Genomic DNA, 24784 nt, shown 5'->3' with positions numbered 1-24784 from the left:
AGTGGACTAAGGCTGTTTCACGTCGGACCAACAACATAAAGGATCAATCAATTCATGCGCCTGCTAAATCCCTCTCCTACATCTATTTTCGCTGAATGCCACCGGAAGTTCACTGTCATTTCGTAATGGCTCCTCTTTCGCTGTTGGACTGCCCCAAAGAGGTTCAACTCGGCATTGCTGAATTACTTCCCCAGGCCGATGCAGCCAACCTCTCCATGACTTGTCGAGCCCTGCACAGCCTTACTGAGCCTCTCGTCTACTCCACTATCCAGATAACTTGGTCGAGGCAGTATTATCCACCCATCCCAAAAGCGCTGCTGTTACTCCGAGCTTTGCTAGAAAGGCCAGATCTACGGAACCATGTTCGTTCCATCGAGTTCGGCGGTAATGGATTCATTGACTATGATGATCCTCCATGGCCTGGCGAAACGCCTGAACCGCCTGACTTGCCGGATCTTCCTCTCGATAAGCTCACTGCAGCGATCAGAAGGACAGGGGTGTCTGATTCCACAGCAAATGACTGGACATTCAAAGCACTATACTCCGATCGCCGTAGGTACCTACAAGTTGAGGAGGAGCTCCAGCTGGGTATCATTCAAAAATCTCAATCGGCAACCTCCGATGCCGCCGCAGCTGTCATAGTTTCTCTTCTACCAAGACTGGAGCGACTTACTGTCTCCGAGAATTGGTTCAACGAGGCGCGACTTTTGGGTATCATGTTTCAGCTGGCACTCTGCAGGACAGACCACGACTCTACTCAAAGCTCCCAGCCCACTTTTAGTTCTCTGAAGTATGTCTCCCTCGACCCAATGCTACACGAGGACGCAAACACGGAACCCGACAAGGTAGACCAAGATCTTTGCTTGTTCTACTTGCCCAGTATCCAGCATCTCTCCACCTCCATCCAGAACCCCACGCCATTCTCGTGGCCGCGCACTTCCGCCCCGAACCCAGTGTCCTTAACCTCGTTAGACATCTTCAGACTCCGAGAAACACGGCTCGCTCCAGTGTTATCTGCCGCAAAAAATCTCAAGAAGTTGAGGTACAATTGGTTCTACCGACCTGATTTCGATGAGAAGGTCAACAATTCTACGCTAATGCTCGATGAATTGGCAATGGCTCTCCTCGAGGTCAAGGATTCACTAGAGGATCTAGAAATCACCGCCGAGACATGTCCCGCATATACGATGGGGGATATTGATCCACCTGATTTCACATTTCACGACTCGTTGGCAGAGATGAGAAGCATGCACAGGCTAAAGACTTTGAATGTTCCTTGGTCATTTCTGACTGGCAAGACTGAGCTTTGTGCCCCTGGACGTCTTGGGAATTCGCTACCACAAAGTCTCGAGCACCTCACATTGAGCCGCTTTCGTCTATGGCCTGTACCGCATAATGATCGAGATGGAGCCATGATTTCTGCTTTCGAGAAGGAACTGGAAACTGGTAGTTTATCGCATCTGACTCGTTTGAAGAGTGTCAAGCTACCGCCGTCTTTCGTTAGTCGTGGGATGCCAGAGGTGTGCAAGGAAAAGATTGAAGCACTTGGGTGGAAGTTTAACTTGAAGCTGGAAAGCCCAAAGAGGGACTTGAGTAAGATTATATAGATCATATGCATTCTGCGTTCTCGAACGAATAACTTTTTCCAGACTATGAGCCGCGAGCATAGATATTTTACCATGTGCTAGCTAAATGCAAGACAAAAGAATATACCGAAAGACAACCGAGTTTAAAGAAGATAAATATAACCAGTTTCATGGGCCATACGGCTACGTTGCAAGAGAGACCGAAAATCGACCACGCTTACTCCCCATCCCAGATTATGCGATTCCTTGTGCACATCTGAATCTGACCTTGCCTTTGTACACCTCCGGCAATCTTTTTCAAACCATACCCTGCTGGCGCGACGTCGTCATTGATGTATTTAACCTTTTGGTCTGGGACCAAGAGATTGCAGCCCCATTCGGTCTGATATTGTGTTAATAATGAACCGAATGACAGGCATCCACTAAATAGCACCATGACGCCACGGTGTGACTCACCTTGCTGTCGACGCCATTCTTGTTTTGACCGCATGGTGGTACTATCACATAGTTTTTGCCCTGTTTCCTGACAGAAGTGACACGCATCTTGGGATTGAGATCAGGTATTGGCTGATCATTTGTCATATAGTATAGGTGAAATGCATTGACTTCTCCGCACTTCGCTTTATTCCTGTGCCACGAGTATGGGTTTGAGTAATCGGGATTGGCGAGGGCACGCTCCCTCCAGAAGACACTACAGCGGTCCAATGAGAGCTTCACCGGGCTTTGGGGCCACTCATTGATGAATCCCGATCTTCCTCTCTGAGAAGACGCCAAGATAATCTTATTATCAAAGGCGAGAATGGTCATGACCGTTGGAAGAATCGCGAATTGGCCGTCTTGATCTTCGGGGTCATATTGCATCATGTCAATTTCCATCTCCTTGTGTGCATTCTGAGCCATCATCCGTATCTGAGAGTCGGTGATGGATGACACCGGGTCTTTGAACTCAAGATATGACGACCAAACCCATCGATGGGAGCCCTCCTCATCTTCTCCACGCACTGGCTGTGTTGCAAGTCCATAGTCAAGACGGACCTTGAGCAATCCTTTCGGGGGATGCTTAGTCTCTAAGTTGGCTGTTTCGGTAAGATGCACAAACAAGAATAAGATAAAGAATGCCGAGTAGCAAAGAGTGCTGGACAAAGGCGACATATTGGCAGATTGCTGGACAAAGGTATCTTCTTCTCCTAAGAATTAAGATCCAAGCGGTTCTAGCATAATTAAGTACGTGGCAGTCAGAATAACGCGGAGCAATAGCATAGCAGTCAAATCCGGGCTACTTCTAAGGATCTGAGAAACAGAATACCGCCAGGCCTGCGCCCTTCGGCCAGCGGGTAAGTCGGAAGGCAGACACGATGATCGTAGCACTACGAGAGTTTCTAAAATTAAAGGCTCATACATTGATCCTCTGAAAAACTGCCGAAGCTGAAATTCTGAAATAACTTGCATATCATTACTCGCCTTGTTGGCCGTACAGCCCCCATTTACTAACTCGGTTACATGTTAACTACGCGCTGTGATAAATACATGGAAACCTAGTTGGTCCCGCGACCAATGAAAGCTGAAAGGGCCGACCATGCAACGTGGGTGTCGACACGAGCTTTTTTGCTAGAACCAACAACAAGACGCTAACAAGGGGTCATGAAACACAGTTGTTGGTTCGACTTACCATTTCGACAGTGGCTTTTCTATAATTAACGGGCCGTGCTGCGACTCATGCATGATGATCCTTTCGAGTCAGGAAATCCCCGACTAATTTTATCCCTCATCTGTTGGTTCTCCCCGGTAAGATTCATTTACATGTCACCGCGTGGGTCGAATGCGAACTGAGCTTCTCGGTCAAACTGGATCATGAGGTGATAACTAAATCACGCAGGACTGTGGGGGCCATGCTCAATGGCCTGGGTGAAGTGCAGATCTTGAAACTGGCATTGGGGGCCAAGAGGAAGAAATAGACAAACCCTGCAAGGCTGACTACCAGCTTGCTAACAATAGTTTCATTGACTCACATATGAAAATCGCCAAGTGTCTGTATTTACCAAAAGAGAGTAACACGTTCTATTTGCTTGCAATTTGTATGATCATGCAGCGTCTACGCTATGCTTTGGCACTTTTCGCTGCTGCTGGCTCAGCAGTAGCACGTCCTTCTCTTATTAATTTTGGGTCCATGTCCATGAACAACATCTTTGGCAGAGAAACGACCGACTTCTTCAATCCAGATGATCTAACGTTCATTAAGAAGCTTGCAGCTGTCGGGGACTCATACTCAGCTGGTATTGGAGCTGGAGACGGCTTACACGGCGAAGGCGGTAAGTTCATAATTTTGGGTTGTTGCAGCGAGATTTAACATGTCACAGATGAGAACTGCCGGCGATATGACCATTCTTACCCATATCTCATCAATCAAGATGAAAGACTGGGCGATACAGCCAACAGAAAGTTTCAGTTCAAGTCTTGCTCTGGCGCGGTCATCAAGAACGTGATTGAGGATCAGCTCCCTTCAATAGACTCTGATCAGCAGATCATTCTCTTATCTGCAGGTAAGACTAACAGGTAATCCTTTAAGGCGTCAACACCAACTAACAATATTTCAGGTGGCAACGATGCCGAGCTTGTCAATATCTTGAACCAATGTGTCTATCAATGGTTTGCTTTAAACGACCAGCACTCTACTGTAGGTAAGGTTGCAGAAATGAAAGGTGAGCCCTGGGCAAAGGGATGGGACTGGGACGCTGCGTCGCGTGGCTGTCTGGGTCAACTACAGTACTCCAAGAACATCATAAACACCGATGAGTTTTCAAAAAGGATCGACTCGATGATCGAGGCTACCAAGAAGAAACTGTCATCAGAGTAAGCTCTGTCCCAGCGCACTCATTGGATATCTACTGATGCTATTTCTCTATGTAGCGGCATGATATACTACACAGGGTATGATAGTGCTAGATAGAGTATCATCCCGCTCTCGCTAATCTCAGTTATAGGTATGCCAAATTTTGGAGCACTGACTATGGGTCTGCTTGCGACAAAGTGTCATGGTCAACCTGGATATTTGTAAGTGAATCGAACCAGTCTGCGAATTCTGCTGACACTGTCTCTAAAGAAATCATATAACATTTGGCAGCCTGCTACTCGCCTTGAAGAGTTGCGTCGAAGAGAGATGAACAGGCTGGTTGATCTCATAAACGACAAAATTGTAAGTGCAGACAGATACTTAGGAAGTCGGTTAGTTAACTCGACTTGTAGGAAGCCGCTGTCAAGAGAGCCGGAGACAAGGTGACATTCATCAACTACGATGAGTATGTCGGCCACTTCAAAGGCCGATACTGCGAAGACGGTGTTGACGAGTCGGTGGTTGACAGCAACACAAGGTAAGCTTTAACACTCTAGAAGTTTGACTCGTTCCATATACTGACTATCATAGACCGGAGCTGATGTTCTATGAGCTCGACACTTTTGACCCGTGGGGTAATAGGCCGTGGAAGCGCAGCACTGTCGAGCACACGAACGGTTCATTTTCAGGTGACATGAACACGATGGCCCGAGCAGCTGAGTTTGTCGCGCCAGATGTTACATTCAGGCAGGAGCACAAGATTGAAGATGATTCCGAGATTCAGGGACTCCAGGCCGCAGCTAAAGAGGGTGCCACCGAGGATGTGCCAAACCTTTTACCTGACGGGTAAGTAACAGCAACAATGCTTTGTTCAAAGCTAATCCCCTCAATCCTTTAGTTACGGCCGTGTCTTCCATCCCCAGATCCTGCTCCATGAGCTAATTGCCAACCTTGTTCTATTCGAGGTGTCCAATCGTCGAATGGAGGAGAACAATATGGCACCGGAACCTCTCCTTGACACATCGGTAGCGCAGTGCCCGATCAATCCTTCTGGCAACATTGTCCTGAAGTACAAGGAGACTGAACCGGGAGAGGCAGTCAAGAAGGGTACCGAGCTGAGGATTCTGCCAGTCGGTGACTCTATCACAGTTGGTTATCTGAGCGACAGAAAGGGAGGTGATGGGAATGGTTACCGTGGGCAATTGAAGAAGGATCTTTCTGGTAAGAATACACGAGGCTAAGGTAGACATTGCTAACAAGGCATAGGAGACAAGGTCGTCTTTGCTGGTACAGAGTCATCGGGTACAATGTCCGACGGAAACTATGTACGTACACCGGCTCGCTACGGACAGTTAACTGACTCCAGATAGGCAGCATGGTCGGGAAAGACCATCCAGTATATCTCGGACCATGCCGACCCTTCACTCAAACAGCGACCCAACATCATCCTTCTGGCAGCTGGAACCAATGATATGAACCCCAATCGTGGCATCTCGAAGGAGGGCAATGATCCCAAGGGCGCTGCTGACCGACTCGGCAAGCTCATTGACAAGATGGTTAAAGCATGCCCCGACGCAACCATTTTGGTAGCCATGATCATCAACACATGCGATGAGAAACAATCACCTGCTACAAAGGAATTCCAGAAGCTTGTTCCTGGTGTCGTCAAGTCACGTCATGACGATGGTCAACACGTTTTGGCGGTGGATTTCACGACCTTTAAGACAAGTGATCTCCAGGACTGCATCCACCCTACCAACGACGGATACAAGCTTATGGGTGACTATTGGTACAGCTTCATCCACCAGATTCCCACCAGCTGGATCAAGAAGCCAGTTGGACCAGATCCCAATGGTGGTGATGGAACTAACGGCGGTATTGACAAGAACATTCCTGCTCCAGATTGGGGAAAGAGCCCTATTCAGGTCACTTCGAAGAAGACAGTGGCAGATGCGGCTGAATATGCAACTGGTGGTAAGGACAAGTGCGTTATTTGCAATGGCAACCCTTGGTACAAGGGTACTGGAAAGATTGCGCAGGGTGGCGTTGGTAAGAACGGTGATTGGCAGTATCACAAGGATTGGAAAGCAGAGGGTGAAGTTGCTGAAGGACTTGGCTTGGACAATCAGTATGTCAGATTGCATGACATGAATGGCGATGGCAAAGCGGGTAAGCATTTGATCTTCACCGTACCGCTAATCACTGTTGGAGCACACACTAATCACTGTCCCAGACTACGTATGGATTCATCCCAAAACGGGCGAGATAACCTGCTGGCTCAACAATCTACCCAAACCGTGGTCGAAGGCTGGTAACAACAATGGCATCATCGGTAGCGGTGTAGGCCCTGCGAAGACTATCTATCTGGCGGTAAGTTCCCACTCGATTTCTCTATAAGCCAAGGCTAACCCACTGTCAGGACATGAACGGGGACGGAGTGAGTATTTTGTCTGATTAGACACCTGTGCTAACATTCGGTAGATGGACGACTACCTCGTCGTAGACCCAGACAATGGCTCGGTTCGGGTATGGTGGAACTATGGTCCTGATGACAGCTGGGACAACGGTTGGAAATTTGTGCCTGGCGGTGAGATTGCTTCGGGAGTTCCGCATGCCAACCTTGAGACTTTGCGATTCCCAGACATCAACGGTGATGGGCGGGCTGACTATGTCTATATTGGTGAAGGTGGATCACTGAAGCATCATCTGAATACTGGATCAGTTGGAGGCCGGGATGTGCTGTTTCATGCGATGGGAGGTATCGCCACTGGAGCCGTCAGTGACATTTCGAAGTTGGTGTTTGCCGATGTAAGTGGGACGAACTTAGACTTGAATGCCGGGCTAACGAGCATGATTCACAGGTGAATGGAGATGGCCGTGATGGTAAGCTCTCCCTTGTCGCACGTCATGGTTCTTGCTAATCGACAACAGACTATTTGATCTGGGATGAAGAGGGTGGCCTCACAGGATTCCTCAACCAGCCCACCAACCGGGAGGGTGTTCCTCTTTTCGTCAATCAGGGTCCCGCCAAGACCATTGCAGATGGTATCAAGAAGAAGCCAAGCACTATTCGGTTGGCAGACATGGACGGCGATGGGAAGGATGACTACGTCTACGTTGGCGACCATGGTGCACTTTCAGTCTGGTATAACAGAGGGACTACCGATGACTCCATGGCCATTGATAGTCTTCGGTTTGCTGACATGGACGGTGATGGAGTGGACGACTATGTCTGGCTTGACCCCAAGACGGGCGCCCTAACGGTTTAGTAAGTCATGCTCCCGTCTCGACTTTGTGATTGACTCGCTAACCGCTTAGCCTCAACTCTGGAGTCAATGATGGTGACTCTCTTGGCTGGGCATGGAGCCCGATCAATGGCGGCAAGCCTATCGCTTCTGGTGCTGCGCCTGCTAACCAGGTGGTTTTTGGCGACATCAACGGGTGAGTAGCCTCGGACTCTGGGTGGAGCGCTTGACTGACCAGTAGTAGCGACGGGCTGGACGACTATCTAGACCTGGATCCCAAGACCGGCTTATTGAAAGCGTATCTCAATTTGGGACGGGAGTCTGAGTGGAAGTTCCGGCCAATAGGCACGATCGCATCAGGCCTCGGACCTGGGAAGCGAGTACGCATCGCCGATATTGACGGTGACGGGGTAAGACCTAGGCTGTGATTCACCGAGCGGCTCATTTGTTAACCATCTTCTTAGCGCGATGACTACATCTTTCTCAAGGATAACGGCGGTACGACCATCTACCGCAACATCTACGGCCCTGACAACGATGGCGACAAGTATGCCCCAATGTCTGACGCAGATGCTTCGGGTATCAACCAATCACCGGACGAGATTGACTTTATAGATATGAACGGTGACGGAAAGGCGGATTACGTGTGGACATCTAGACTTGATGGCAGTGTCAAGGTTTGGTACAATGACTACCCCAAGAAACCCACCTGGCGAGAAGCCGGAGAGATTGCAGGCGGCGTCGGGACATCCGGCGCAAATATCCGATACGCAAAGCTGCAGAAGACGGGCCGATACGATTACGTCGCTGTCGATCCCAAGACGGGAGCTATCGCTGCGTGGCTCAACGGGTGCGGCGACCCTGATACTTCCAAGAAGAAGCACAGAATCACCATCGCCCGATATCTCACCACCGTATGGGTCATCGCAGAGAAGCCCGAAGACAAGGAATTTTCTTCCGATACCTGTTTCAAGACCGGAAAGAACGGAGATACACGTGGTACTCCGATCTTGAACACAACAGCTGATGACAAGTTTCCCGCTGCTCTAAAGAGTGGTGATACGATGGAGAAACTTTATGGGCACACGTGCTTTTATGAGGGCAGTACTGATAGAGTGGGAAAGCTTGTTTGTGATGGGGTTAGTGGGATTAGATGCTATAAGGATGAGAACTTTGGCAAGACGCAGAAGTGTAGGTTTGGGTCTTACACGTATGCCTTATACTGTGAGTGGTAACTATACAATGGGACATTTGATGGTGCCACTTGGAGCATCTCAGCGATGGGAGCAAATGGGCAAAAAGGAGTTTTAAATCAAAGGTGTATGTCTATATATCATAACCTACCAAACAAATCCCATCCATATTTCATTCATCCAAATCCATAATAATACCTAATCATGAGACACTTTACAAGCTAGCATGTGACGCGAGAGGAGAAGCCTCTTGCACCTCATGCACCTCCATCTTGAAGCCCTTGAACCTTCTCGCTGGCAATCTCATTTCAAACATATGATCAATCTCTATCGCACTTCTTCCCTTCATCTCGGGAATAAAGAACCAGGTCAAGACAGTACCAACCAGGCAAAGACCGCAAAACAGAAAACCGGTCTTTCCGCCCAGTGCTGCTTTATCCCTGCTGAAAAGCATGGGCAGAACAACAGCCAACATGATAGAGAAACCTTTCTCGGCGATACCAGCCAAACCCTGTGTGAGAGATCGGAGTTGGAGAGAACTGGTTTCTCCCAAGATGGCATAACCAGCTGGCCATGCACCCATACCACAGACCACAATAACAGCTGTCATAATTCCTCCAGTAGCCCAAGTGAGAGTCTCGCTTCTCCAAAAACCAGTGACGCCCATGGCTCCGTAGAGAAGGGTTGACGAAGCCAAGGAGAACAGGGTCAAGCTGCGACGACCAGCGCGAGAAAGAAGCCAGAAACCTAGACCGTTGGCGAGCATTCCAGCCACTATACCGGCGAGCGTGAACATGATAGCATATCCTGACTTCATGCCCATAGATGTCAAGAAGACGCTGGCATTAGAGAGGAGCTCCAGACCGAAGAGGGCAGGCATGATAGAAGCCAGTACCACGATGAATGTCCTTCGAAGGTTCGTGCCCTTAAGACAAGACCAGTAGTTGACCGAAGCTGTGATGGCCTTCTCTTCCTCAATGGTTGCTCTAATCCGTTCAATTGCACCGTATGGGCTGACCTTGGGTGCAAACAGACGGGTAGCCGATTTGATCGCTCTCGCTTCTTGACCAGTTCTGATCAAATGAGCAGGACTTTCAGGCATGACGATGGAAAGGATAAAAGGGCCGAGGGAGAGAATCCACTGTGATGCGAAAGCACCAAGATAACCACTGCTGTTCTCAATGTCATTGATGAGCTTGATAACAATAAGACCAATGAGTTGACCAAGCAATGTGAAGACTGGAAACAAAGCCATAGCCGATCCACGTAGAGCTGTCGGTGTATTCTCAGACACCCACGTCACACAAGTCGTCTTGATAACACCGACCGAAAAGCCCTGAATCGTCAGACCAGCAGTGAGAAGCGTGCGCTTCATATTAAGCGGCTCAGGCATATGCGAGAAGAAAATACACGCAATAGCAATGACAGAAATGATCGTTCCAAACAAAAGTGTGAGTTTTCGTCCAATGCGATTCTGCAGCCATCCACCCAAAAGACCACCGAGCGCTGCACCGGCGGGCGGAAGACCAAGCCAGAGAGACAGCCAGTTACCGGGAATGTCCATCTCGCCGTCGATTTTTGATCCGTAGTCTGCTTTGAAGGTATCGACGCTTGCGACGGCGCCGACGATGACGAGGTCGTAGCCCCAGCCGATGACGGGGATTGTCATGGCGAGGCAGTATCCTGCGATTTTGGGGTATTTCTTTAGTGCTTGGCGGAGCGGCATTTGAGCCTCTTCATCGTCTTGTTGAGGTGGCGGGTCTTGTTTTGTGGTTGAGTCTTGGGTGGTAGTTTGAGAAGTGTAGGGATCGTAAGCTGTGATATCTTCGTCTTCTTGTGGAATTGTCTGCCATTGCCGTGTTGTTTCGAGTTCATGGTAGCTTGGCGCGATACTGCCCTCTTGGGGATCGCTATCTTTACGGTCGTGATAGCTCATAATGACTGTACCGAATTGTAATGTCGTTTAGCGAATGGTTGGGATGTTGAATGATGCGAATGCGAAAAGACAATGGCAAAGGTGGCAATCGGCATCTATAAAGAAGAGTAATCCAGCTCAGACCTCGCATTTCTGGTGGAGGGGTCCATCGGACTCATGGTGATCTGCCCTACGGACGTCAAATCGTGGAGTAGCAATTCTCGCGTAGGATAGATCCTTCAGTGGGCGATGATACGCTATTTCTGTCCCTGGGCCAATTACGTCGGCGTTAGAACGAGGATGAAACTCGGTGCTTACAGGGCGCAGTCAGCAGAGCCCTACGGACTCGGACTAGTGAGGCTAGGGACGGGACAGTCTTTGCGAGGCTGAGTTGGAGCTCATATTAGAAAGTGAGGCATTAGTTCTTGAGGAAGTAGATTTGATCATTTGGGAAGGTAGTGTTGATTATGATGAAGAAGAGATGCAGTTTTGCAGTAGAGATGTCCTCGTGAACTTGCTGTGCCGTAGAGGGACAATCGCCACGTAAGATGAGGATTCAGGATGCATGCATTACTCCGTCCAACACCATCTTTTGAACACGAGAATCAAGCATAAATCTCTCAGTTAAGCTCCGGCATTACTACCAATTGCCGCTCGTTAGCGCGGTATCGTCGAGATCCGTAGGACCTTATCCCCGTCGGACTCTGAACCATGAATCTGACATGCGCCCACTTTGGAGGGCCTTGCGAAATCCGCACGATTGAGCGAAGTCCGCTCCATGGAAAGGATGCTTGGCGATTTTGTGTTGATATGTAAAAGCGATGATTTCTCTAGACTAGATGTCGATACTTCAACGAATCATTGATTTAGAGAGTTCAAAGTCGCTTTGACACCTTTGTTGGATAATTTTCTCGTCTCTCACTGACTCGAAGCTACGATCACCAGTCTCCTAACGCCCGCTTTATCACCGAACCTCGCGCCAATACCACGCCGATCCTTAACGTATCACTGCATATCTCGTATCATTCAATACCCTCCGACTCGACAATGCAACTCAACAGCGAGAAACCGGAACCTAAGCCGATATGCCAAATCATCACTCCAGTGGGGATGCTAGGCTACGGTTTCGACGAAGCCCTCACGCACTACGAACTGTCCCGCCTGGTACCAATCGGCATCCCAACAGCTATCATCTTAGACTCGGGCTCGACAGATAGTGGACCGCAGAAGCTCGCTTTGGGGTCTATGTCGTGTCCGAGGTCGGCTTATGCAAAGGATCTTGCCAAGCTCCTCCGGCTTGTACACAGGTTTCGTGTCCCATTGATCTTTGGGTCTGCTGGTGGCGATGGGACAGATGAGCATGTCAAGGCTATGGGTGAGATTATAGAAGAGATTGCGGCGGAAGAGGAGAATAAGTACGTCATGGTAGTAATGCCAATGTTATCTTGCTGATACTTGACAGGGACTATTCTTTCAATACGATATCGCTATTCTCCAATATTGACAAGACAACAATCCTCGAGCGCCTTGAACAAGGCCGTCTAACCGGCTGCGGCCCCTGCGTTCCACCAGCAACAGAGCTCGGGGTCAACGAGTCCCTTCGTGTTGTCGCTCAAATGGGCTACGAGCCCTTCTTCGACGCCATGACCGCCAATCCCGGCTTCAACATCATAATCGGCGGACGAGCCTACGATCCATCCCCATACGTCGCATTCTGCGTTTATCAACTCACACGCCAGCCAAACCATCTCAGCACGGAAGAACTTCACTCTAGACTTGGTGGGTTCTATCATATGGGTAAGATCTTGGAATGTGGAGGACAGTGTTCGTTCCCGAAATCCCATGGTGCTGTTGCTACTGTTTATGAGAACGGCTTATTCGATGTTCGACCGACGGACCCTCAGTCTATATGTACGTCTTTATCTGTTGCTGCGCATACGCTGTATGAGAATACGAGGCCGGATGTTCTACGAGGGCCGGGCGGATCACTACATCTCGATCACTCAAAGTATGAGCAGCTGTCTGATGGAAAGTCAGTGAGGGTGAGTGGTAGTGTCTATCGCTCATCGGAGTCAGATGGCAAGCCTTATCAACTCAAGCTCGAAGCTGCACGTATTGTTGGTTACCGCTCTATGTTCATGGGCAGTATCACAGACCGTAAGAGCCCCTACCTCAAAGCTATGAAATCATTCTCACATTATAGATATCCTCGTTTCACAGATCGACAAACTATTGGCCCGCGTCAAAGTCTACGTCGACCAACAACACCCCGAGATCACTGGTCAATGGAATCTCGACTTCCATGTCTACGGCAAAGACCAATACACGCAAGCCGGGCCAGGTCAACTCTTCATCGTTGCTGAAGGACTCGCGCCGACACAGAAGTCGGCTAACAGTATTGCCTCTAAGGCTAGAGTAGGAATGATTGTAAGTCTCCCTATCTACCATTAGGCCAAGCTAATGCGTGATAGCATGCACCTTATCCAGGGCAGAAAGCGACTGCGGGCAACTTTGGCTTCGGCCTTGGTGGGCTCATGGAGATTGAACTTGGTCCTTGTGCTGAGTTCTCGCTGTACCATCTCATGGACCTTGAGCCTGGTGAGGAAAGGTTGGCTCTGGGTGGTGATGGGTCTGTGCTCGAGGGGTCGTTGCTGAGAGGAGTGGTCTCTCGAATTGGCAAAGGGTTCATGAACGGGGCTAAGGGGACGAACGGGCACAATACTGTGTCTGAGGTGGATAGCAAGCCTCCTCAGCGAACGAGCACAAGTCCCCAGCTTTCGCCTAGTCCCCCAAACCAAGCTATTCAGAAACCCGAGACGCTATCGGACTTGTGCCGCATCGTCCGATCTAAGAACGCTGGTCCATACGAGATCACGATAGATGCCATGTTCGCATCTGAAGAAGCCTATGAAGCTGTCAAATCCTCCGATCTCCTCTCACCCAGCAACGTTGCGAAAGCCATTTGCATCTCAGAGGAAGATATCATCTGGATTGGCTTCTTCGACCCTGCTATCTCTTTCAAGGTGACAATACCCAGAATTCGATCGGGCAAGAAGAAATCTGCGGGGGGGTTCATGGAGAACGATATTCATGGGTCGCAGGAGCACATGGGCCTTGCAAGTCTGAAGCTCCCTAAAGGATTCAACCTCTAGACCCATTACCAGGTGTTTGGGTAATCACCCTCCAGTGACGTCGGGTCGAATTGGAGTAAGCTCGTGTACGGATCACTCCAAAAGTTCTTCAAAAACTCTGGGTTTCCATCCACCTGACTCATCATATCCCCATGGCCGTGTTCCTTCTCTGTCGTTGTCTCCCCAGCCATTCCCCCACTGCCTTCCTCCACCTCAACAGGCTTTCCTCGTATCTTCCCCGCTGTATTGACAGCATCAAACATCAAAGATACCCCCATTCTATGATTGAGTACCAACTTCGTTTTATCCTCCTCATTTGAACTCTCCCGTCCAAGCGCTTCAAACACACTTACGATACGACTGAACTCATCTTTTGGATCAATCGTACATGCTCTACATAATGTTTGTGTCATAGCGACATGGTTTGCCACTATTTGTCGCTCTTCGGGGCTATCTGAACTCTGGCGGATGAAGAATTTGAGGAGGAAGATGGTGGAGAAGCCCAGACATCTATGGCGATCTTTCGGTTGGCATTTCTCGCGTCGGATGAAAGTGTTGTTTTCGGGGTTGCTACGGATAGCTCGTGTTCCAATTTCGATTATTCGAAGAGCGATATCGCGTGCTGTTCGAAGAAGGATCTGGCGAGAGGATGAATTTGCTGGGGATTTTGTGATTACAAGTGTATATATGTGTATCTTTGCGTCTAGAATTGCGTATTCAATTATGCTTTTTGTTTCTTCATCCGGAAGTATCTCGTTCTTTATCGCATCGAGTTCAGTGTCAAACAAGCGAAGGAATGATGAGCTCGTGCCGTCTGCCAGCTCATGGTTGAGTAGCGCTGTAAATTTTGCGACGACTAGCTGGATGCGTACTTCGATCGCAAAGGCTGGCGGTACAGTTTGTCGTTTCAGGAATGCATGAATAGCAGCAAAGTCCAGCTCCGATTCGATAGGACAAGGAAGACCCAGGTGTAAGCTCAGTCTGTTCCCATTAGTAAACAATACCATATTCTCGGTTTCGTGCACTCACGATGTTGACACACTGAAACAAGACAGCCAAGTGTTGATTCTTGACCGAATGCTCCCCGATGTGACTCCGATGACTCGAAGCGATGGGATGGTCTGTTGACGATCAAGACTCAAGTATCGAGCAGCTTGGATGGCAACACCGCAGTAAAGCCAGCTGGGCTCTTTCCATTGTTTCTCCGTTGGCAATGGCCAGTTGCAGAGAAGTAGCAAAGCTTGCACTTTGTACAGCGGTAGTGGCGCGTCAGTTACAGTCTCCTGTACCAATCTCTCATATGGCGCCCGAAGCAACTGGAATAAGGCCATGTTCTCTGGCTCAGGTAAGCGACAGAGCACAATTGTGACAATTGTCCAGAAGAGAAAGGGCTGGGTCTCGTAGGCTGCTTGGGCGGAGAGGGAGGCGACCACCGGAAGCCGAGGGCGCATGTACTCGGCAAAACTAAAGGCTATGAGTAACTGTAGAGGGGAGAGAGCGGCGTCTTACACCATGAAGGCCTCTGTCACAGTTGAAGACTCGATGACTACCCCACCCAAGCTCACGGTAAATGATGTGAGCTCAAAGTCATCTACACCTTCATCCTGGGACGCCGGTGATCTGCTCTCGGATGCAGAGCTCGATCTAGCCACCAATTGATCTTCTGTGCGATGGGTCTGATTGCGTAGTTCTTGAAGTTCCTTGCTCATAGCCTCCAAACGCCTACGCCGTCATCAGGTCAGCGATTATCCCGGATCCTGCGGTCTTAATACGTACTTTCTCGCCGGCGTCCTCTTAAAAGTGGCGTCCACTGTGCAGAACAAATGCCTTGCATTGCACCGAGAGCACGGATCAGGGAACTTCTCCTTGGAATCACATCGCAACTTGCTAATCAGCTCTTGACTATCTCATATTAAAGATAGAAGCTCGTACTTTTGCCTGCTTACACTCCGTACACGCCTTTACCGGCCTTGAGGCTAAGTGACTCTGCGGCATTAAACAAATATGTATGTTAATAATTAGATGCTTGTTGGTTACGCAAACATGCGGGCGCTGGGAACTTTAAGGAAATTGCCGACGTTGTTCTAGCCGTTAGACGGGCCGTTCTTGCTACAAGCTTATCGATAGCGTTGTAGGCCACGGGCGTTTAGTTACTGAAGCGGGAGAGGCTTGGCGGCTTCTGGATTTAGCCGGGAATGATCCAAGATTGAGCGGGGACAGTCACTGCTTGCTGTTGATTGGCAGATTTGAGTTACTATTTTTAGGTCGTAGGGTAAGTTGATGTTTCCAGAGCCTATCGAAGTCGAGGTAAGTATTAATCTCTCTGGTTTGTAACATTTGACTAGGTAGATTTCCTTAGTGGTACTTAGAAAATTAGTTTATAATCTGAAGTCAATAGCTTCGTAAGTTATAGTTTACTAGTATGCTAGGCTGTGATGGGGTTTTTTATACCTTGATATCATGAAAGATAGGGAAATATCAGCACAAGAACTTGTTACCAGCTAAGAACTATTCTTCTCAAAATTCCTCTTGTTCTCTTCCAACCAGGTCCTAAAATCTTGCATCCCGGGATTATAAGCACGACACTCTTGTACATCCCCACCATAACCCTCATCAGCAAACCACTTGAACATATCACCAACCGACCCCTTCAGCACAAACTTGACAGCGCTCGCAACGGGACAAGGCGCCAGAGCCATCTTCTGACCGATGACTTCATAGTAGATAGCATCCGCCTCACGCTGTGTGAGCTCATCACCCACGAGCGTCAACGCCATATTCTTGTACATCTCCGGCCAGATGAGGCTCTGAGCCGCAAACCAGCCAATGTCTTTAGTCGACACCATCTGAAGCTTCTTACTTCCCATCTGCTCCCACATACGTGCGAACCCTTTTCCGTGGATATCAGTCGTAATGTCCTCGAAAAAAGTCACTGGTCGCAGAATAGTGTATGTCATCTGCTGTACGCTGTCGCGCGCCTCCTGTTCGAGATGTTTTTCAATGGCGTACTTGGCAGCAAAGTTCTTGACGTAGGTTGGGTTATTGGGGGATCGCTCAGGTCCTCCACGGTCTCCGGAGGAGTAGACAAAGTGCTGGACGCCATGCTGTACAGCAGCATTGATGACAGCTTTGCCTTGCTGTTCTTCTGCGTCGGAATTGATCTGGACGCTGTAGACACCCCATACTGGGCCAGCCTTGGCGAAGATTGCTCCGACATTGTCCAAGTCCCCTTCAACGACAGATATCTTGGGATTGGCCGCAAGAGCCTGAGCTTTGCGGCTGGTCGGGTCGCGGGTGACTGCGATGATATTGAAGGAGGAGTCAGGCGAGTTTGAGAGAATGTTGTCAATAACAGCACCGCCTTGCTTGCCGGTGGCGCCAAAGATCAACATGGTCTTTTGTGTATTGACTGTCGACATTTTGATTCCTGGACTAGGATAAAGCTTGAATGTTCAATTATTGTGCGTAAGATTCTGAGTGTACTGTTTAGATGAGACTATCTTCAAGTTTGCAGAAATGTTTGTATTAATATAGTGTAACTATTCGGATTCTCTTGCGCGGGGACGGCGTCCGGGTTGACATTTCTACATACATGGACTGAGACGGAGTAACTGAACCATAGTGAAACTGATAGCTGAAAGATCGCTGTGCGAGTGCGAAAGAATAGAGCCCTTCAGGCGGAGCGAAGCCTAGCTTCAGGAGTACTAGTGCATTTCAGGTTAGACTCAAATATCGGTTTCCTCTTTCGAGCTAGCAAGCGAATGCGAGCCGGTCAGTCTGTTCGTCCATTCACATGGCGGTACTACTTTTTTATCCTCCTTCCCAACTGCTACATTCAAAAATTTCCAGACAAGAATAAAATGTTGGAACGTAGATTGAACTCAATTAGGCCCATTTGTTGATACTGAAGCGACAAAAATAAGGCACGAATGCATCTCTTATTACACAATTGTACTCTAAAAAGTTGAGTCTAGCTCTATTGTGTCAACTAGTGACAAGAATCACAAACCAATCTTCCAATCTATCCCCTAGTCATCATCACTATAATAGTGGTTCACAACTGGAGGCTTTGCACCGGTGCCGTACGCACTACCCCCATAGTTCAGATAACCCTGCGAGTAAGGCAGAGCAGGGAACTTGCCCTTGATCTCCTGTGCATCGCCAAACACCCAAACCGTCGCCATACCCATGACCTGATGCTGAAGAATATGACAATGCATCATCCAAGCTCCAATATTCTCCTCGGTGATCTTGATTCTCCATGCTCTCCAACCAGCTGTATGGTGGGGCACGCCCTTGACGGCATAGCGATACAGATTAGTCGAGTCTCGAAGAACAGGCGTGAAGTTCTTGAAGTGCTTCTCGTTCTCATGCGCATCGTAGGTGCCATTTCCTGAGCCCAGGTCATAGACATGGTAGCCGTGCACATGCATTGGGTGAAAGTCCCAGCCACCTGTAGGGCCGTTGTTGTTCTGCCATACAATATCCAAAACTTCGCCGACCTTGGCTGGGAAGGCTTTTGTGTTGGGGTCAAAACCGCCGTGCTCTAGTGCAAGGGTGTAGTTGGGTGTCTGGCCAGTTTCGTAGACTTGGATGAGATACGGAACTTGGTTGCGGTCTGCCTGGACACTCTCCTTCCATGGGAGACCGTTTTGACTGGATGAATTGGTCAGTAAGATATAGGGAGACATGCAAGAGTGTACTCACGCCCAGGCAACTGTGCCGTTCAATGTTCCATTCTCATACTGTCCAGTGGTCAGGACCTGATTGATCTGAATGGTCACTGTCCTGGTAACCTCGCTCAAACGAGGGAATGCCTTGTTGTTATACTCCGAAAGCCCCTCGAGCTTGTACTCGAGGTAGTCGTAAGTCTTGTTCGGCAAGACGACAGGTGATGAGGGTGGCAGAGTTCTTGGTAGCTTTGGTCCCTTGGGACATTTGTACCTCAGGATAGCGTAACCGCTGATCTGCTTCGGTCGATCACGGCTTTCATATCGAACCCAAAACTGCGAATCATCTCCACGGCAAACATCCTTTGCAGGCTTTGTCTTGAGGAGATAGCTGAAGCGTTGGCCGGATGAAACTTGGACATGATCCACCTTGGCGGGCTTGGTGTATGAACCATCAGCTTCAATGACAGTCAGCTTGTCGTGACCATCAATTCCAAGCTTGATCATTGACAAAGCAGTTGCGCCAATAAATCGCATGCGATACGTTTTACCAGGATCAACTTGGATGACATGAGGCGTGCAGCTAATGTCAGAAGCAGTATCGAAACTCTGATTTCCGGAGTTGCCATTGATGGTAATCGCTTGAGGTTCACCAGACCACTTGAACGGATCTCCAAGGAGTCCTGCCTCAATTGTCTCATCTGATGCATCGTAGTTATCAGCGACAATAAGCGCGAGATCTCCATCGTACTTGTATTCGGGTTTATCGGCATCCTTGACGATCAGCACTCCATGCGCCGTCAAGCTCTGGAGTCCAACGTGCGAGTGATAAAAGTACGTTCCCGCATCTCCACGCTGAGGCCGAACTTCATAATCGAAGAAGTTATTCGCGGGAATGGGCCATTGGCTGACGAGAGGTGTACCGTCGGAAAAGGGTGCGGCTCGTTGGCTTATTCCATGCCAGTGCTGTCACTGTCAGCTGACGTTTCATCATTTGGTGCAAGCGGACCTACGACAGTGAGGTTCTGGTCTGGAACGCGATTGTAGACACGGATCCAAACTGTTTGTTCTTCTTTGAGGTGAAGTGTAGGTCCAGGAAAGGTTCCGTTAAAAACGACCGATTGACGAGATTTGCAATTGACTTTGATGTCCTCTAGCGTAGCCTCAAGCACATAATCCGGCGTAAACGTCTGGTCGTGCACCTTGCATTTGGCAGCTGCCAAAGCCAACAATGGCAACACAGCGAGGATATTGAACATCATTTTGCAGACGCTGCCTCAGATCATGAGAACGAGACCAGAGGTAAAGTTCAATCGCTATATATACATACTTCAGGATGATGCGGCATGTCGCATTGGGGGCCAGGCAATGCAGGCCCTTCGAGGTGCATTGTCACCCAACAAGCTTTCAGCCCGGATGACACGGCGTGAGCACTAAAGTATCACCTGAAGAAAGGGGCCTAGCGACTTTCCAAAGCGAGCGTGGCACGGTACGCAATGACGTCTGTGATAGTGTCAACAAGCGGTGCGATTTGGTAATAACCAACAAAATACGAATAATGAAGGACGAAGCTAGCGAGGCAGTAAGCACAATCGCGTTGCTAATTGGTCATGAATTCAAGATCGTCGGGCTTCTCACCGATTTTTGGGCGCTGAGTCTGACCTCTTTGGGCCAGCGCATGGCTTAGCCGGATTAATGTGCTGTAGCTTGGAGCTTGGGGGCGTAAGGTTTTATCTAGGCGCTATCTAAGCATCTGCCGCGTTTGAAACAAATTGGCATATGCAGAGAACTTCGCAAGCTTCGTTAGCTGCTGGGGTGGCCCCCGCTTCGCTAATTACAGCCCCATTGATCTGCATGACAGTTATTTCGGGGCTTCGGAAACAGCAAAGTCTAAATGGGAACTGCTGCGCGGGCTGTGTTGATCGAATGAGTTTCTGGGGGCATGTCGGATGTCGAGGCTGCGTGACAGAGACTTCACGACTTCATCGTGCAGCGTAGCTTCAAATTATGTTAGGCAAATAAGCTCGTGAGATGTTTTGATCGATCATTGACCGATGCCCCGTATATGTTCGACCCATGTTCAAATGCTAACGGATGCGACTGCTGAGTAATCACCCTTAGCTCATGCCTGAGACTTTCACAATAATGCATTCGGCCGTATATAACTGGAGATGCTGCCAACGAACTCTTGGCGTGGTGAGCGGCTTTTATCAAGTGATGCAAGTGAGGCAGTTCCTTGCTGCTTGTTTGACCCAATTAAGAGCGCATCAGACCTATAAAGACCCGTAAGATGGTTGAGAAAGTCCCGAAAATTGGAGTTTCCAACATTGGTTTGGCGAAGGTCGTCGAGAACAGTGTCAGCGCGGCCATCTCAGTGATCTCGCCCTTCCGTGACGAGTCATGGAATGGACAGTGCTGTAAACCCTTTACACGTAGAAATAATGCTGAAAACAGTGCCGAGATCTGGTCGAAGTTCTTGGTCGACATCACGGAAACCGAAATATTTGTCCAATGTCTTCACATTGCGATCTGATACCCCAATCGGAAGCCCTGGCGTGTCAGAAACAAATCAAGCTTGCTAAATATCTGCCTCTATGAAAATGAAAGTCTCTTCTCAGGTTGATGTATCGTCTGATAAATTGACCCTGAATGTGTTCTGCATCTTGAAAGCGTCATATAAGACGAGAATAGAGTCAAGAAATCGTTACTGTGTCTCAAAGCCAGAAACGGGGAGGAAAGAAGAGTGCGTCGTGCCCAGCCACCTGATTCTTGTCACTTGGTCCCATCATTGCAAGAAGGATGATTTATCGAAGCATGCTGTATTTGTTCTTGCGTTACTACTCAAAGTTGATTATCATTTGGGTAGTTTGCCCGAGATTTAATAATGGAGTGGCTAACTTTGACTGATTATGGGGTCAGAACTGAGTAGAGTTCAAATCTCATTGCAATGTGCAAATAGGAACTATTGCATGGACTCTGATGGATCAGAGATGAATGTGCCGCATGGATGCGATGGCTTCAATGCGGCTCTGAGAGTATGTCCGACAGTGCGAATAGTGAAAGACCGTATGTGTATTAGATCTCGAAATCGGGAATTAATCAAGTGGCCATTCTCTTGGTGTATCAATAGCGAAAACTTGCTAGCATGTCCAGTGACAAGCACGAATCCGGAACCAAAGACACTAGCCGCCCCATAACGTCGCCATTAATGAATCATGCCCTTTTGCAATATCGTCCACCTCGCTTCTGCTTTAAGAGGATATGCTTTCATGTTGTTTTCTTTTTGCCATGCAGACACTTCAAAGGCTGTTATCTGATCTGATTTGACTGGCCGCCGTTAGAGAATTGGTAGAAGCTTTGTGTAGTTCCATACTCACATGAAGCTGACTATCACACCCTCTTACTCTGGGGCATGGAGGCTGAGCTGGTCGAATCATCTGAGGCCTTGCGCTTTGTTGCTGTCGACGAGCTGGCCTCTTGTTGATTCTCGGATGAGGGCGAAGGAGCGTCGGGTTCGTCGTCACTACTCTCATTACCGAAGAAAAGGCGAGTGAAGCCATCTGGAGGCTTTATTGGTTTGTCTGACTTGGCCATGTGCAAATCGTGAGTAAGCATACGGACGTCAAAGTAGTGGGTCGCCTTGGTGAGGTGCTCGTTGGTAATCACATGTCTTCCTCCAGAGTTTTTGCGGCGATAGGCAAGACACAAGAGGGTGTATCTGACTTCATTTGACATATCAGCTCGGGAGTTGTCTCCCTGATCAACGGCCATGACAGTTCGGCTGAGAAGGAGGTGGAGATTCTGCAGCCACGGAAGTTCCATGGATGTAGGTGCCGCTGTGCCCAACTAAAGCCAGGGCATCTCTCCAGTAAGATCCTCAATCTCTCTGCACAAGATAGTCACAGGGTCATTCTCGCAGTTCAAATTAATGTTGCTAGGCTTCGGTTGGGGGACTGGAGGGCTTGTGGGCGGCATGGTATATGATTGAAGCGTAAATGGTTTAAAAGTGACAATGGGTAGTCTGGTAAAGAGAAATGGTGTTGTCAAGGTGAAAAGATGAAAGGAAGAGGAGATGATGGGGTGATGGAAAATATACCCGGACGAATTGAACGCGATGCGAGGCAATGATTCAGAGGTCAATTGGTACGTTGAATTCTGTTGATTGCAACTATTCTAGCGCTCCACAGATGGGCCAACAAACCTTGTCAGAAAGGATGTCTATCACTCATTGACTCAGATGGTCTCGATCAGTAGCTACGATTTGCCATGGAGACCCATGGAAACTAAAGCCTCTTCATTAACTTCTTACTCAACATAAGCCTTGACAAAACAATCAAAAACGTTGCAGCAGATCCAACACCCGCAGCGTAAAATATGGCCGCTCTATACGGCTCAATCGACGAAGCCTCAGAAGCGCCCGCAGCATCAATCAAGATCCCCGCCAAAGGCGCTCCCATCAAGTATCCTGGCGTCCAGAATGACGTCATGAGACTAATAGAAGCAGCTGCTGATCCAGGCGCAAGTGCAGCTACAGCTGTCGGCAGTGCAACAAAGAAACTCCCATTCGCACATCCGTTGATGATGGCAAAGGCGAAGAGTGGCGGCAGTGAGGAACTGACGGGCCAGATTGCTAGCATCGATACGCTGTTGATAAGAGCTGCAAGGGCCAGAGAGTTGAAAGCACCCATGCGATCGCAGATCCAGCCTCCAAAGAGACGTCCGACGGCTGTGGATGCACCGAAGCCCGCCACAAGCCCAGCACCTGTTGAAGCAGAGAGACCAATCGACCTCGCGAATACGGGTAAGAAGAATGGCGGCACAAAGAGAGCGAAGACTCCGACTGCCCCTGACATGGTGAGAGTCAGAAAATGCATGCTCTTCAACTGTGACCAGTCAAATCTCGATGTTGTTCCACCACGCCTAAGCTCTGTGAGGAGAAACGCGCACGGAATTCCTGTCACAAGAATCGAAGCACCGAGAATTCGAAATGTCCATTGAAGTCCAACCTTGTCGATCATGGCTTGTGTCGCCAGAGGAAGCACAGTTGCACCAACACCACCTCCAGCTTTGACTATTCCATTAGCTGTGCCCAGTTTACGGCTGAACCACTGAGTGGGCATGGTGTTTGTCGCAGTGTAGAGCAGCGATGTTGACAACCCGACGAGTAGTCCAGCAATGCAGAAAAGCCCGGCCAAGTGCTCAAGGGTGAAACTCGTGATGATCAAACCTGACCCGAAGAAGACCGTCGCTACGACACTGGTGATTCGAATACCATACTCCCTTGACAGTCTGACGGATATCAAGCCGAACGCGACCATGCAGGCCATGTGCAGACTCCCAACAAAGGTGATGGTTCGGATATTAGTATGAAGTCGAGGTGATTGAACAATGGCAGCTTGCAAGACTCCCCAGGCTGTCGTGTATCCGTTTATCCAAAAGAGTAGAATGAAGCATGATGCGACAATTGTCCAGCCATATCCACCATCAGGAATTGCACTTATAGCGTGTTCTGGTGGCTCTTCTTCATTTCGTGCGGTATTTTCATCAGTATTGAATGGACTCTGGCTCAAAGAAGACATCTCCATAGCATCGCCTTGGCGTGACGGATTCATGCTGGATGTCGTGACGGACTGTGCGATTGTGTTTGTGGCCATTTTGATGTAAGGGACGACTCGAGATGTATAGAACACTTCCGCTTCCAGGAAAGAGAGTTATATACCTGGGAAAAAAGAAATTGGCACAGACGGTATTGACGTCGAAGTAGACCGTCATCACATGAAGGGCGCACTTACAGGGCGTCTACGCTCATAACCTGAAGGGCGCGCGTTAGCATAAGCAATGACGGCATTCACCATGCCTGTATCTTGGGCATGGACAACCATCTTCCCAGTCAAGTTAGACTCTCTTCCACCGCCGATAAACTCTTTCCCAAAGCGGCTTCAACGCGGGGTTAAACATTTTGTCCTTAGAGATCTGGGGCTTGACATTCTATCCATTGACTCTCATCTACAGTCTAATGAAGAAAGATCACGAACAGTAGTATTTTTTGCACGCCGACTTATAACATAGCACTGGGTGTACATTCTCAGGGTGCAGCTAGGTCAAGATGCGCAATCTTGAGAACTCTTCAACCTTGAAGGTTGCCAGCATATGTCACCATGATGCCATGAAAGACGAGCTTGGAGGCGGCGGCTGCGAGCTTAGCCAGTGGACC

General features: G+C 49.0%; 10 protein-coding genes across 10 annotated transcripts; 3 read left to right on the top strand and 7 right to left on the bottom strand.

Moving 5' to 3' along the window:
- Nucleotides 1–125: 125 nt before the first annotated feature.
- On the top strand, nt 126–1607 carry FPRO_06611 (uncharacterized protein; the record flags this gene model as incomplete). The annotated part of the gene is made up of 1 exon (XM_031228456.1): nt 126–1607. The coding sequence occupies one exon, from the start codon at nt 126–128 to the stop codon at nt 1605–1607; it is 1482 nt and encodes a 493-aa protein (XP_031078791.1).
- Nucleotides 1608–1803: 196 nt separating this feature from the next.
- On the bottom strand, nt 1804–2738 carry FPRO_06612 (uncharacterized protein; the record flags this gene model as incomplete). The annotated part of the gene is made up of 2 exons (XM_031228455.1): nt 1804–1968; nt 2043–2738. 2 exons carry the CDS (start codon nt 2736–2738, stop codon nt 1804–1806), a joined length of 861 nt encoding a protein of 286 aa, XP_031078790.1.
- Nucleotides 2739–3669: 931 nt separating this feature from the next.
- Nucleotides 3670–8896, top strand: FPRO_06613 (uncharacterized protein; the record flags this gene model as incomplete). The annotated part of the gene is made up of 19 exons (XM_031228454.1): nt 3670–3895; nt 3944–4126; nt 4181–4436; nt 4494–4514; nt 4568–4637; nt 4687–4779; nt 4830–4954; nt 5008–5262; nt 5315–5637; nt 5683–5741; nt 5787–6585; nt 6650–6786; nt 6836–6853; nt 6898–7224; nt 7278–7299; nt 7348–7684; nt 7735–7857; nt 7906–8071; nt 8126–8896. 19 exons carry the CDS (start codon nt 3670–3672, stop codon nt 8894–8896), a joined length of 4311 nt encoding a protein of 1436 aa, XP_031078789.1.
- A 172-nt stretch (nt 8897–9068) lies between these two features.
- FPRO_06614 (uncharacterized protein) lies at nt 9069–10790 on the bottom strand (the record flags this gene model as incomplete). Its single annotated transcript, XM_031228453.1, has 1 exon — nt 9069–10790. The coding sequence occupies one exon, from the start codon at nt 10788–10790 to the stop codon at nt 9069–9071; it is 1722 nt and encodes a 573-aa protein (XP_031078788.1).
- Nucleotides 10791–11816: 1026 nt separating this feature from the next.
- FPRO_06615 (uncharacterized protein) lies at nt 11817–13921 on the top strand (the record flags this gene model as incomplete). Its single annotated transcript, XM_031228452.1, has 4 exons — nt 11817–12184; nt 12232–12926; nt 12973–13196; nt 13241–13921. The coding sequence occupies 4 exons, from the start codon at nt 11817–11819 to the stop codon at nt 13919–13921; spliced, it is 1968 nt and encodes a 655-aa protein (XP_031078787.1).
- A 5-nt stretch (nt 13922–13926) lies between these two features.
- FPRO_06616 (uncharacterized protein) lies at nt 13927–15609 on the bottom strand (the record flags this gene model as incomplete). Its single annotated transcript, XM_031228451.1, has 3 exons — nt 13927–14881; nt 14930–15364; nt 15410–15609. The coding sequence occupies 3 exons, from the start codon at nt 15607–15609 to the stop codon at nt 13927–13929; spliced, it is 1590 nt and encodes a 529-aa protein (XP_031078786.1).
- Nucleotides 15610–16401: 792 nt separating this feature from the next.
- Nucleotides 16402–17319, bottom strand: FPRO_06617 (related to nucleoside-diphosphate-sugar epimerases; the record flags this gene model as incomplete). Its single annotated transcript, XM_031228449.1, has 1 exon — nt 16402–17319. The coding sequence occupies one exon, from the start codon at nt 17317–17319 to the stop codon at nt 16402–16404; it is 918 nt and encodes a 305-aa protein (XP_031078785.1).
- Nucleotides 17320–17928: 609 nt separating this feature from the next.
- Nucleotides 17929–19832, bottom strand: FPRO_06618 (uncharacterized protein; the record flags this gene model as incomplete). The annotated part of the gene is made up of 3 exons (XM_031228448.1): nt 17929–18556; nt 18608–19536; nt 19584–19832. 3 exons carry the CDS (start codon nt 19830–19832, stop codon nt 17929–17931), a joined length of 1806 nt encoding a protein of 601 aa, XP_031078784.1.
- A 2128-nt stretch (nt 19833–21960) lies between these two features.
- On the bottom strand, nt 21961–22392 carry FPRO_06619 (uncharacterized protein; the record flags this gene model as incomplete). The annotated part of the gene is made up of 1 exon (XM_031228447.1): nt 21961–22392. The coding sequence occupies one exon, from the start codon at nt 22390–22392 to the stop codon at nt 21961–21963; it is 432 nt and encodes a 143-aa protein (XP_031078783.1).
- A 461-nt stretch (nt 22393–22853) lies between these two features.
- On the bottom strand, nt 22854–24224 carry FPRO_06620 (uncharacterized protein; the record flags this gene model as incomplete). The annotated part of the gene is made up of 1 exon (XM_031228446.1): nt 22854–24224. One exon carries the CDS (start codon nt 24222–24224, stop codon nt 22854–22856), a length of 1371 nt encoding a protein of 456 aa, XP_031078782.1.
- Between the last annotated feature and the right edge of the window lie 560 nt (nt 24225–24784).

Source organism: Fusarium proliferatum (genome assembly GCF_900067095.1).
Source record: "Fusarium proliferatum ET1 genome assembly, contig: FPRO_scaffold003, whole genome shotgun sequence".
NCBI classification, from domain to species: domain Eukaryota; kingdom Fungi; phylum Ascomycota; class Sordariomycetes; order Hypocreales; family Nectriaceae; genus Fusarium; species Fusarium proliferatum.
Note: the sequence above shows the minus strand (reverse complement) of the source record. Positions and strands in the feature narration are given on the sequence as shown.